Source organism: Aptenodytes patagonicus, chromosome 2 (genome assembly GCF_965638725.1).
Source record: "Aptenodytes patagonicus chromosome 2, bAptPat1.pri.cur, whole genome shotgun sequence".
In the NCBI taxonomy this organism is placed as follows: Eukaryota; Metazoa; Chordata; class Aves; order Sphenisciformes; family Spheniscidae; genus Aptenodytes; species Aptenodytes patagonicus.
The window spans coordinates 166,711,063-166,724,567 of NC_134950.1; the positions used below are offsets into that span (position 1 = coordinate 166,711,063).

A 13,505-nucleotide genomic window follows, 5' to 3' on the forward strand; every position below is an offset into this window, starting at 1 on the left:
GGGACCAGAGTCCCAGGGGAAAACTGAGCCATCAGTTTAGTTTCCTAAATTCTGGGCAGAAATGGGGCGATCTGCCCCAGCAACTGCAGGAACATTGCAGTATCGCAAGTCCAGCTACTAAGAGCAGGGCAGCCAGGTAGATTCATGCATACCTTTGAGAGTAGGTCCAACTCTTCCTGAAGCATGTAACCATGCAAGAACATACGGTTCCAAGGTCATACATAGAATTATCACAAAATCACAGTGCATTGTAGCGTGTTAACTTAGTAAGACTTGGCCACTACCATTTAAGTTACCAGCTGGATTGTCATTTCCTTGCTTTCCCCCTTATCTGTCTTCCCTAGCAGAGCCTGATCCTCCACTCTGTTCCTCTGCTCTGTTAGAGAGGACCCTCTGCAGTGCGTAGGCTGCCACTGAAGTCTAGGGAGTGTGGAGGAGAGGCTCTGATTTTGGGACTGCAAACTTGCGTTCAGGGCAGGGATCAATCTCTGCATCTATCTGGAATAATGCTAGTGTAGGAACAGTCTTTTATGTCAAATATCTGTATCATTATCAACTGGAGCTCAATCTTACCTTATTAGAGTATTCTAATAACAGATGTGAATTGTTTGTGAATGATTTTTGGATCACCCTAGTTTACATGCATGTCGGGGGGCGGGGGTTGTTGTGTTTGGGGTTTTTTTGTTTTGTTTTTTCTTCTTGGGTAATATGGTCATGAGGAGCCAAATACAGGGTTTCACATGGTGCATCTGCAAGGGCTCTGGCAGAGTCTGATCATTCCCTTTGTCTGATTACCAGCTCCTCCAGCCAAACAACAGTAAACAGCATGAAATGAGGATCTCCAGATCCATGGGTGATATCATGGGATCCCTGTACAAGGACTCCGAGAGGACACGGAAGTATTCAACAGGTCAGCGAAACACAACGCTCTATGGGGTGGTTTGTGCTATTACAAGCTGGCCACCATCCCCTTTCTCTTTCCTGTCATAACCCTGTAGCTGCTACGGTCTGGATGGCCACCCTCATGTCTCCCACCAGTAGCTCAGTGCAGTTGCTGCTTATCCTCAGCCCAAGGAATAGACTTTGCAAGCTGCACAGGTTGGACGAGGTTGTGCCGAGCAGAGTGTCACGTTGGGCATGAAAGTTAAAAGTAGGGGATCTGAGGTGTAATTTGAGGGGGGAAATGCAGTGATTAAAAATCTCTAGTGAATTTGATGCTACTGAGCTTCATCAAAGTGAAGAGTAAGGATCTATAGAAACCCAAGGCTTTTTGAGACCTTTACATACTTATTCCTTTAACCATCTGCTGTCGTTCTCTCAGTGTCTCTCCCCCTTCCCCAATTTGTAGCTGAATGGGCTTGGGTTCCTTAGCTCCTGAGCTGAGACCAGCTTGACCACATAAGGACCAAATATGTGTCTCTGTGCCACCAATCTGTTCTTGTTGGTGAAATGAAGTCTGTGGTAGTTGCTTTTGTGGTTTCTCAGGAGAATGGATGTGTGCAGTGTTTCACAGTGGTCTCATTTCAGATGAAGGGGAGCATCCCTTTCCTTCAGAGGTGCTGGGAGGAGATACCTGCAGCCTCTGAAGCCAGACTGGCAGATGCCTAGTCTCTTCTTGCAGCCCTGCAGGGACTGGAGTTTGTTCATAGCCTTGCGTGGTCTTTTCTTTGGTTTTCTGTGCTTGAGTTTTTATGCTTTTCTTGCTTTCTAAAATACCTTGAGCTTTTTGAAATGACAAGTACTCTTGATAAGTTGTCTGTAGGACCTTTTGTGTGAAGAACCTTGTAAGATTTTGTAGAGAGCAGGGTGCCTTGTGCAGAACTGGTAAAGCAGCCCATAGGACTGTATAGCAGGGGTATAATTATTCATATTACAACCTACAGGCAGGATCAATGATCTTGAAATACAGTCAATAGTCTCTGCTGCATCTGTGGGTGCTGGTTACAGGGTAATTTCTACAGATTCCTATTGTTTTCATACAATTATTCGACAACTGTAGAAACAACAGAATCAGTGGGATCCTCCTATACAAATATACATGAAGATATGCTTCATCCTCCAAAGATCCTCTGGACTCATATGGCAGTAAACACTTCGAAACTCTTTTCTCTGTGCAACAAAGAGTATTTTTCTCAAAGGATTTGTCCTTCCTCTGTCTCATAGCCTGTGCTGCCTTGATAACATATCCTGCGGTTTGCTGCATCTCAGACAATGATATGTAGGAAATGTTCTTCTAGGGTAGGTCCAGTATAGCCCCTTGTACAGCCATGCCCAACTCTTACTGAAGCCAGGAGTGGGTGGTACATGTACAAGAGCTCTCTTTGGGCCTGTTGTTTGGATGTGCCAGGGATGTCGTCTTCTATTGTGTTTTATTTTTTTCTAGCTCACACGGCTCTTGAGAGTTTGCTCAGAGTCTGGCAGAGTCACTAGATGATTCTGAATGAAATGCACACACAAATACATGGTAAGGCACAGAGCCTCAGCAGAAACTGTGCTTGAGCAAAACATCTCTGCTGCTCTTTTTTGGCATTTGTTAAGCTGTTAATGTAAGCCAGAGAAGAGCTGTGGCACCGGCAGCTGTCACTGATGTCTGAACCAAGTGTGATGGACAGAACTGATCCTACGCATAGCTGTGCTAGTGAGGAGATAGTTCTTGCAAAGTTAAACTTTCCTACTAGCTTTTATGCCACGCTTTGGCCTTTCCTTACTGTTTTGGAGCTGCTGTAATGCCAAGAGAGTCTCTGACCAGGTCCCTGCTGACTGTGAGGTGTCCCTGCCTTGAAGAGCATCCTGTAGATAAGACAAGGCAGACAAAGGAAGAGACATCAGCTCTGCAAGGGTGCGAACGTGAGGTACAGGTGGGTTTTGAGGGAGTGCCTGAATAGCAGAGTGGAGGAATGGGTATAACATGCTGGTTTAATCTAGATAATGGAGGAGGACTGGGCAGCACCAGATGTAGGATGCAGAGTGTGCCAACATTGGGATCTTCAGGAGAGTCTGCATGCTGATTGCTAATGCACCAAAACCAGTGTTCTTGGTGCTGTTATATAGTTAGGTAGCAAAGGTAACCAGCCCATGCTACAGTCATCCCTCTGTTTTTTTCCATGCAGACTGTCAGTCTTTTTCTTAATTTGAAAAGAGGTTGCAACAAACCCTCTGCATGGTAACAGCACACCACACTTCTCTTTGGAGTTATCTGAGGTCTGTATGAGGCTACTACAGCCCTGCTTAGGAGGTGTTAGCGTTACAGCGGATTCAGTTTTTTGACCTCCTGAGTCAGAACGGGGTAATCTAGCAGCTGGGCAGAAACTCCAGTGAGCTGAAAGGGAGAGCAGTGTTTCAAATGGAGCGTAAAACTGAAAGTCAGGCAATAGGCAGAGAGAGAGATGATCGTGTGTTGTGGTTCCCTGAACTGGGGATTTCACTGAACTTGGTGGATAGTCAAAAGGCAGTCTAAGAGGGTGGGATTTCTGTAGGAGAAGCTATTCTTCACTTGCAGTTGCAAGGTATTTCACAGTGTTTGCTTCTGCTGTCATCAAAGTGGTTGCTAGCAAGAGAGGCTCTTAACTCAATTCAGCTTTTCTCTTGAAACCACATTTAAAGGGAGATTTAAAGTGACTTTATAAAAAAAGAGGTTCAGGGTCATGTTCTCAGTGTTTCTGAGATGTTTCATGTTTTTCTGCTGACTCTGCCATGTTAGCAGCAGCGAAAAATAATAAAACTGCATGTTGTTGGCACAAGCACATTGGAAGGGGGGTAGATGTTCTGGGGAAGATTTGGCTATTTTTGCTTCTGCTGGACAGAAAATGTCTTCACTCCATGTCCCTGAAAAACCTTATGCAAAGTCGATATTTTCTTTTTTTTTTTTTTCCCCTAAACTTTTTCAGTGGAAATCCCGCCCCCCGTTTGTGGTGGGTTTTGTTTTTGTTTTTGTTTTTTTTTTTTTTGGGGAAGTGGAAAATGTTCCAGTCTTTTGGTGATCAGCATCTGCAAATGTTCAGCTGAGTGCCAGGAAACTTTGGCTAAAAACTCTTTGGGTTCTGGATTTTCAGATAACTGAGGGTTGTTTTTATTTACGTTGAGGGAAATACATGTTTCAGAACATTATCCACAAATTATTCAAGAGCCCCATTCCAGAATCACCATTTCAGTGGAAACATTTGCCAAAAGCTTTATATTCCCCGCCCCGCCCCCCCCCCCCCCCCCCCCCCCGGTGGCAAACCAGGCTGCTGAGCCGTGGCATCATGTGCCTGCCAGCCCTCTCCAGACCAGGAGCGAATGCTGGCTGGGTCCGTGCTGTCCAATATGGACCAGCCATGGGAACAGCAGGACTTTCATCTCAGAGAATTGCCACCACAGTGATGGTACCCAGGTTTTCATGGGTGCCTGGACACGTGTGCAGCAGCATCTAACCCCTGCTAGCACACTGGGAGGATTTGAATGCAGATTTCCAGAGAGAGACAGTACAAAGACTTTGCTGGTGCACAGGCTGGCCGGATGACACTGAGAAACAAAGGCCTGGAGGTGATATCTGTGCTGTTAAATTCACAGGGCCGGGACACGAGCACTGGCTGGCCACAGATGAGGTTGCTTAATGGTTAGCACATTCCCTGGCCAACCCTGTACCAATGACTGCCGTCCCTGCAGTGCCCGGGTACAAACTGGGGTAGCATGGGCTAGGGACCTGTTGCAGGAGTCGTGACGGATGAGGTCCCCTCTGTTTTGAGAAGAGGAGAATTTGGCTGTGCGCATCATGCTAGCTGCTTTAGGGCTAGCAAATGGGCTCTGTCCTGCTTATTAGTATAGAAGTACCCTAAAGTTTGCCTTAAATCAAGATGTAGGAATCCATCCTCAGAGGATCAGCATGGAGAGGAGGGAAACTTGTAGGGGTCCCACTGAAAAAGAAGAAATCGAGGGAGATTTCGTCCATCTGCTCACACATCCCCCCAACAGTCACAGAGTGAGAAATTTCCTGCAGGTTTATGTCGTCTTCTTGTGCTGCTGCATCCTGAGCCCTGTGTTTCTGCCAGGGCTCAGAGGAACGGCACATCTTGACGTCATGTCCTTCGTTTGGCTCTGTGGCGACATCATCCTAGGGCTGGGCTCTCCGTGGCTGCAGCTGTGAGCGTAGGTGGCTGCCAACAAACCCTCCCCAGCTCTGACTTTTAAGGGGCTTCTGTTCTCCATCGGGACCCCTGCTTGATGCCGATTGGTGATGGATGAAGTTTTGGGAAGGACCTGCCAGGGCAGGGAAAGGGTGAAGCCAGGGAATGCAGAGGCAGAGGGAAGCCAAGACTGGCACAGAGGAGCTGGCTGTACGTGCAGCACCACGAACTCTGCACATACTGCATGAAAGACACTTCTTAAATAAAAATAACAGAAGGGAACATGAAAGACCCCAGTAGATGCCAGCAGTGACTGTAAGTCTCCGTGCTGGCCTGGTTCACCCTGCTTGGGACATGCTGTGCTCTAGTCTTAAATATATGGCTTTACATTAGTGTGTGTAATATGGAGCAGGAATCCCTTCCCAAAGCATCTTGCTCCAAAGGGTAACCAAGGTCAGATGCTCAACCAGTGCCAATCTGCAGAGTTTCTCTGAGTTCAGGAACCCTGAATAGAGCTGCTGGGATCCGGCCAGCATTGAGCTTACAAAGAAGTGCCTCAGAGCCTGCCCCATCTCCACTGGGTCTGAGGACTGGAGCTGACATGTAATCCTGTAGACCCCAGGAGGACAGTCTCTTGGGGGTCTCCTCTCTGCCTGGTGCTGCTGCTGTTTCTTGAGTGTTAGGTCAAGTGTGAAGAGCATCCATGATCTGTCAAAACAGGCACATCTGGGCTTGTCTGTCGTTTCTTCCTCTGGGTGGGTAGAGCAGCATTATCTAATATATCCAATACGCTTTGTGTTGCTCCCACTATGAATTAAGCCTCCCATTGAGTACCACAGTTGCTCTCTCTCCCTGACCCCTTTTTTCCATTCCCCGCCCACCAGCAGCACTGAGATTGCCTGAGGTTCTGTTAACGGGGCAGGATAGGGCTGGAGGGGGGAATCAAACTTGGGCTCTGGGGCTCTGCTCCCAGCACCTCCCCGTGTTCCTCCTGGGCGGATGGGCATGCATGGATGTGAAGCAGCAGCAGCAAGTGCTCCTGGAGGTGTGAAGCTGCATAAATTACTTAGAGCAGCTTTTCTACCCGAACAGCCTGGCTGAAAGGGATCTGGTTCAATCCCGCAGTTTCCATGTGTGCAAAAGCCTGAGCGTTTTGTTTCATTTCCTTGCCTGCTGGGAAATGGCTAGTGTCTTATCCCCTTTTACAGTTTTTGGCAGGAAATGTGACTCTGGAAGGTCAAACACAACTGACCTGATGACTGGGAGTAGTTGTTATAGGCAAAGACTTAATGTGAGATCATGCAAAGTCTTTACGCTTGTGATAAATCTCATTTAACTCCCTGGGTTCAAAATCAAACAGGGCATGTACAGCTCTTTGTAAAATCCGAATTGAAGACTTCCTGGGCAGTGGGTGGGTTGTTGCAGTGAGAGATCCCAGCACTGCACAAGCAGACCCACACCTCTTAGCAGCAGTAACAAAAATGCTTAACAGAGCTAAGATACAGCAGTTACACCATGTCAAATCCTCTAGCAGCTTTTTGGAGCAAGAGCCACCCTAATGTCTTTAAGCGGTATTCTGGATTGACATCTGCTAAGCAAACAAGGGGATGATAACGTAGTGATTTATTCAGGGTGTCCGAACTGTTAAATGGTTAAACATTTGTTTATTTATCTTCAAAGAGAGGATGCCGTACTTCCCAACTGGTTTTGTTTTTAAGGCTGGTGGAAAGCCAGTTCATTATGAGCACCGCAGCACTCGAGAGATTCTCTCCCCCTGATCTTGGCATTACTTCAGTTAGGCTTTTTTCGCTGTGTTCTTATCCTGCAGGAAATCTGTGAAGGAGAAAATAGGAAGAAGAAAAAAAAAGTAACTCAAAGCCATATGATTTTTAGTTTTACAATACGAGCAAGGAGTCTGGAGGGAGATGTACTGTGGGACAGAGATATCTATGTATTTGGTATAAATCCAGCAAGCCTGATTTAGTGATCTTTAATGCTGGTGTGACACTGTTAACATTAGCAGCTCCTGATGCGTATCAGCTTAAGTGAAAGGTGGGGACTTGGACTTGAAGTGTTGATCACACTGATGGATTTATGACAGAGATCAATCTGGCACAGTAACTGTGATGCAAAATAGCAGCAGAAGAGGGAGGCAGAAGTGTTGCATTGATTGATCAGTGTTGACTTTTCATGATGGGATAGGCCCCTTCCCGGTACCTTTCTCTTGCAATATTGTGCTAAGCCTGGGCATGTTGTTACCATGACTTGGGCCTCTTCGGGGATCTGCTTGGTAGAGTACCATGGGCCAAAGCCCTGGAGGGAAGAGGGGCCCCAAGAAAGCTGGGTAATATTCAAGGATCACCTCCTCCAAGCTCAGGAGCGATGCATCCCAACAAAGAGACAGTCAGGCAAAAATTACAGGAGGCCTGCATGGATGAACAAGGAGCTCCTGGACAAACTCCAACACAAAAAGGAAGCCTACAGAGGGTGGAAGCAAGGACAGGTAGCCTGGGAGGAATACAGAGAAATGGTCCGAGCAGCCAGGGATCAGGTTAGGAAAGCTAAAGCCCTGCTAGAATTAAATCTGGCCAGGGAGGTCAAGGCCAAAAAGAAAAGCTTCTATGGGTACATCGGTGATAAAAGGAAGACTAGGGAAAATGTGGGCCCTCTCCGGAATGAAATGGGAGACCTGGTTACCTGGGATACAGAGAAGGCTGAGGTACTCAATGACTTTTTTGCCTCCGTCTTCACCAGCAAGTGTTCAAGCCTCACCGCCCAAGCCGCAGAAGGCAAAGGCAGGGACTGGGAGAATGAAGAACCGCCCACTGTAGGAGAACATCAGGTTTGAGACCATCTAAGGAACCTGAAGGTGCACAAGTCCATGGGACCTGATGAGATCCATCTGTGGGTCCTGAAGGAACTGGCGGATGAAGTTGCAAAGATACTATCCATTGTATCTGAGAAGTCGCAGCAGTCTGGTGAAGTTCCTGCTGACTGGAAAAGGGGAAACATAACCCCCATTTTTAAAAAGGGAAAAAAGGAAGACCCGTGGAACTACAGGCCAGTCAGTCTCACCTCTGTGCCTGGCAAGATCATGGAGCAGATCCTCCTGGAAACTATGCTAAGGCACACGGAAAATAAGGAGGTGATTGGTGACAGCCAACATGGCTTCACTAAGGGCAAATCGAGCCTGACAAATTTGGTGGCCTTCTGTGACGGGGTTAGAGCATTGGTGGATAAGGGAAGAGCAACTGATGTCATCTACCTGGACTTGTGCAAAGCATTTGACACTGTCCCGCACGAAATCCTTCTCTCTAAATTGGAGAGACATGGATTTGATGGATGGACCACTCAGTGGGTAAGAAATGGGCTGGACAGTCGCACTCAGAGTTGCAGTCAATGGCTTGATGTCCAAGTGGAGACTAGTGACAAGTGGCATTCCTCAGGGGTCGGTATTGGGACCGACGCTGTTTAACATCTTTGTCGGCGACATGGACAGTGGGATTGAGTGCACCCTCAGCAAGTTTGCCGACGGCACCAAGCTGTGTGGTGCAGTCGACACTCTGGAGGGAAGGGATGCCATCCAGAGGGACCTTGACAGGCTTGAGAGTTGGGCCCATGTGAACCTCATGAAGTTCAACAAGGCCAAGTGCAAGGTCCTGCACATGGGTCAGGGCAATCCCAAGCACAAATACAGGCTGGGCGGAGAACGGATTGAGAGCAGCCCTGCTGAGAAGGACTTGAAGGTGTTGGTTGATGAGAGGCTCAACATGAGCCGACAATCATAGAATCATAGAATCATTGAGGTTGGAAAAGACCTCTAAGATCATCGAGTCCAACCGTCAACCCAACACCACCATGCCCACTAAACCATGTCCCTAAGCGCCTCATCTACACGTCTTTTAAATACCTCCAGGGATGGGGACTCAACCACTTCCCTGGGCAGCCTGTTCCAATGTTTCACCACTCTTTCAGTAAAGAAATTTTTCCTTACATCCAATCTAAACCTCCCCTGGCGCAACTTGAGGCCATTTCCTCTCGTCCTATCACTTGTTACTTCGGAGAAAAGACCAACTCCCACCTCGCTACAACCTCCTTTCAGATAGTTGTAGAGAGCGATGAGGTCTCCCCTCAGCCTCCTTTTCTGCAGGCTAAACAACCCCAGTTCCCTCAGCCGCTCCTCATCAGACTTGTTCTCCAGACCCCTCACCAGCCTCGTTGCCCTTCTCTGGACACGCTCCAGCACCTCAATGTCCTTCTTGTAGTGAGGGGCCCAAAACCGAACAGAGTATTCGAGGTGCGGCCTCACCAGTGCCGAGTACAGGGGCACGATCATTTCCCTCCTCCTGCTGGCCACACTATTTCTGATACAGGCCAGGATGCCATTGGCCTTCTTGGCCGCCTGGGCACACTGCCGGCTCATGTTCAGCCGGCTGTCGACCAGCACCCCCAGGTCCTTCTCTGCTGGGCAGCTTTCCAGCCACTCTTCCCCAAGCCTGTAGCGCTGCATGGGGTTGTTGTGGCCGAAGTGCAGGACCCGGCACTTGGCCTTGTTGAACCTCATACAGCTGGCCTGGGCCCATCGATCCAGCCTGTCCAGGTCCCTCTGCCAGCTTCTCTAGGAGAATGCTGTGGGAGACAGTGTCAAAGGCCTTGCTGAAGTCCAGGTAGACCACAATGTATGCTGGCAGCCCAGAAAGCCAACCGTATCCTGGGCTGCATCAAAAGAAGCATGACCGGCAGGTCGAGGGAGGTGATTCTGCCCCTCTACTCCACTCTGGTGAGACCCCACCTGGAGTACTGTGCTCAGCTCTGGGGGCCCCCAACAGAAGAAGGACATGGACCTGTTGGATCAAGTCCAGAGGAGGGCCACAAAGATGATCAGAGAGCTGGAGCACCTTTCCTATGAAGACAGGCTGAGAGAGTTGGGGTTGTTCAGCCTGGAGAAGAGAAGGCTTCGGGGAGACCTTATAGCAGCCTTCCAGTACCTGAAGGGGGCCTACAGGAAAGCTGGAGAGGGACTTTTTACAAGGGCGTGTAGTGATAGGATAAGGGGTAATGGCTTTAAACTGAAAGAGGGTAGATTTAGATTAGATATAATGAAGAAATTCTTCACTCTGAGGGTGGTGAGGCACTGGAACAGGTTGCCCAGAGAAGTTGTGGATGCCCCATCATCCCTGGAAGTGTTCAAGGTCAGGTTGGACAGGGCTTTGAGCAACCTGGTCTAGTGGAAGGTGTTCCTGCCCATGGCAGGGGGGTTGGAACTAGATGATCTTTAAGGTCCCTTCCAACCCAAACCATTCTATGATTCAAATGGTAGTGATGAACCAAAGGGTTGGCAAGAGTGCCGCAACAATGGGTAAGAGGTGTAAGGAAGCGCATCTCCATGTGCTTTCTAACTCTTCAAGGATGTGTGCTTTTTAGAAGTCTGCTTAAAAACAAGTTTTTGTGTTGGTGTGAAGGCTCACATTGCACAATACCAACTGGTTAAAGCTCCAGCACGGAGCAGCACGGACCTCCGTCAGCAATTCCTTGCCATGAAGTGATGACAGCCCAGGGATGGAGGGGAGGGACTGCAGAAAGACAAGTGGAGCCAAGCCTGTGCATCTGGGCCAAGTAAGGGCAACGCTCCCTAAATCCTGAAAAGGCACAGGGAATCAGTTAGGGTGGATTTGGGGGAATAATGGGGAGGAACGGGCCGTCGACGTAAAGAAGCTGTGACGTTCTCTCCCAGGTGCAAAATAGAAACCTCCTTTGCTAGACAGGACTGGTGGAATGCCTGCGAAAGCCTTGCTCCCTGTGCCGAGATGCGCATGATGCACTGCAAAGCTCCAGGTGTTTCCAGGTGGCTCTGCCTGGTGTGGAGGCTCTGCCAGCTGCAGGTGGGGAGCCTCTGGGGCTACAGACAGGGGAGACAACCCTCCCTTGGCAGGAGATGGGACGAGCTGATCCTTAGGTCTTTCCCCTCCCTGTGATTCTTGGATTTGAGGGCTGGTTTTCCTTCCTCTTTACTTTCTTATAGGGAAGGGAGAGAGAAGAGGGGTATTTGGGTGCAAATTGTTTTCTGTATAAGAATTGTTTAAGTTACATTGCACCAAGTTCACCTGGGCTGTTTCCCAGATCGCTGAACAAGGCAGTGACGTGATCCAGGGAGGAAACGCCTGGAGGTCAAAGAGGGGAGGTGGGTTTGGAGTTTGCGTTTTGCTTTGAGATTGCCTGGTTGTATCACAACAAAACCCTGGAGCCCTCTTCTTTTTGGTGTCAACAGAGCACCTGAATACTGTGCGCAGCTCTTAGGATCCAGGGTAGGTTGAAGGCCAAGTCTGCTAGATGTTGTGTGGCCCCACAGTAACAAACTGTCCCTGTTGCAAAAGCTTTGTAGGATGCCTGTAAACAGTATCGCATCTCTAGCTCCTCCATTCCCTTCCACACAAGTTCAAACCCAGCAGTGTCTCCAGGAGGTCTGTGATCACTGGAACAGCGTCTCTGGAAGGACTTGGATGTGGCAAGTCCTCTCCTTAACCTGTGCTTTTCCCATGTCCTAGGCTCTCTGCACACTGGCCGGAGCTCTCCGCCCCCAGGGAGCGTTCCCGAAGAGCAGCAGCAGATTGCGCGCCAGGGATCCTATACCAGCATCAACAGCGAGGGCGAGTTCATCCCGGAGACCATGGATCAGAACGTAAGTGAGGCCGGGGCATGTAGGTTAAACTGGAACAGCATCAGTCACGAGGGAGGCTGCGCTGTGAGTGCCATTCCCACCATTAAATCCCCAGTGGGCCCTGCGCACAGGGCTCAGGCCAGCTTTTTCCAGGAATGGGTGCCCTTGGGCTTGACATGCCCAAGAAACAGTGGGCCTGATTTCTAGAAACCCTAAAAGCCAGCTGCAGTGGTGATGGCAACATGCTCAGGCACCTCAGGTGGCTCTGGAGGAGTGTAGATCTGGCACACGCGTGCACGCCAGCTGCCAGGCCCTCATGGCCGCAGCCTTCCTGGATCCCGGGGACCACGAGGGAGTGTGCCAAGCAACCGATTGCCTGCGATTGCAACAGCCTGGGGATATCAGCAGCTCTCGCTGCTTCCCGTGGGCTGTTTCTGCCTGAGCTCCCACTACAGTTCTTGGCTCTGCCCACAGCCTCTCTCTGTGGTTTTGTCTCTCTGTCCCTCCCCCATATATATTTTTTTTTTCCTCTCTTACTAAGGAGTTCGTATATTCCAGTCCCTCAGTAATAAAAGAGCAGCTAGCTCTTCAGCACAGTGATGAGCAGTACCTCTTCCTCCAGTCAATTTGGTACCCACGATGGGGGAAACTCTGGAGTGTCAAGGGACCAGAGCATGAGCAGCTTACACCTCCCTCTCCATTTGCATCTCTGCTCAAGCTATAGGTCCGAAGAGTTTCATATAGGTCCTGTGAAGTCAGCTGGGCTAAGTGGGCACAGAATTCATTCTTGCAAAGCTCTTGGAAGGGCAGGACCAGGATCCACAATTTGCAGAAGGGCTGGCCGTGCAGGAGGGACATGGAGGGACATCTGGAAGGCACTAAGCTCACTCTAGCAGGCTGCAAGGATCTTGCCTAGGGAGATGTGCATTTCCTACACTCAGATAGCACCCACTAGCTCCACTTTTGTGTGCAGGCTGTGCCAGTGTTTCCATGGCAAAGTTGTGTTTTCAAATGGTTTATTATACAGCCATTAATAAAATAAGAAAGTCACTCTGGGTGAGTCTTGGCAGCTTCAGAGCGCAGATGTATCTTGTGCTCCTTGCAGCCAAAAGTTGGCTTTCTATTGTTTCCACATGACTTCCAAACACGTTTGGTGGGATTAAGACAAATTGTGTGTGCGTGCAGGGGGAGGGTCCACATGAACCCCCTCTTGGGTGTAAATCAACACAGCTCCACTGGCTTTTAATGGAGCTCCGTTAGCGCTAGCTGAGCTCTGAGCCTGCTCCTAATGAAGGTTCCCAGATGCTCTCCTCGCTTTTCCCCAGCATCACGCTGTGGGTGGCCTGCTGCCCTTCTCTGGCAAGTTAAATGCAGGAAAAAGGGGATTTGGGGATGGTTTTGGTTTGTTTTTTTTTTTTTCTCCCTCTTCTCATTGAGCAACCGTGCTTTTCCCCATATGGGCTTTGCCCTCAGAATGTCCTCGTGCTGCAGCTTCCATATGTGCCTTGTGGAAAACCACTTACAAGCTAGTGCCTGCTGCCTTTTGGGGGATGCCCCTGTGCAAGCCTGTGATATAACTGCGGTCTTTGCCTTGAGACCAGCTTGGCAGATGGGCAGAGGTTGAGCATGGAACCTGCTTGGATTCCCAATTCTATGCTTTCAAGAAATGAGTCCGTTTCAGCATTATTTTAACCACTGGGAGAGACCTGGCGTGGCTGGCAGAGGTGGGGAGCGGGGTCTAG

The 13,505-nt window shown here is 49.2% G+C and overlaps 1 protein-coding gene across 4 annotated transcripts in view; it reads left to right on the forward strand.

Annotated features, from left to right (window-relative positions):
- LOC143157233 (mitogen-activated protein kinase kinase kinase 3-like) overlaps positions 1-13,505 on the forward strand; it is an 86,914-nt gene that overhangs the window by 57,375 nt on the left and 16,034 nt on the right. For all 4 annotated transcript variants that reach the window (XM_076331998.1, XM_076331999.1, XM_076332001.1 and 1 more), the window contains 2 exons: positions 799-910; positions 11,651-11,784. In XM_076331998.1, coding sequence (XP_076188113.1) covers positions 799-910; positions 11,651-11,784 — 246 coding nt within the window. The remainder of the gene's footprint in view (positions 1-798; positions 911-11,650; positions 11,785-13,505) is intronic.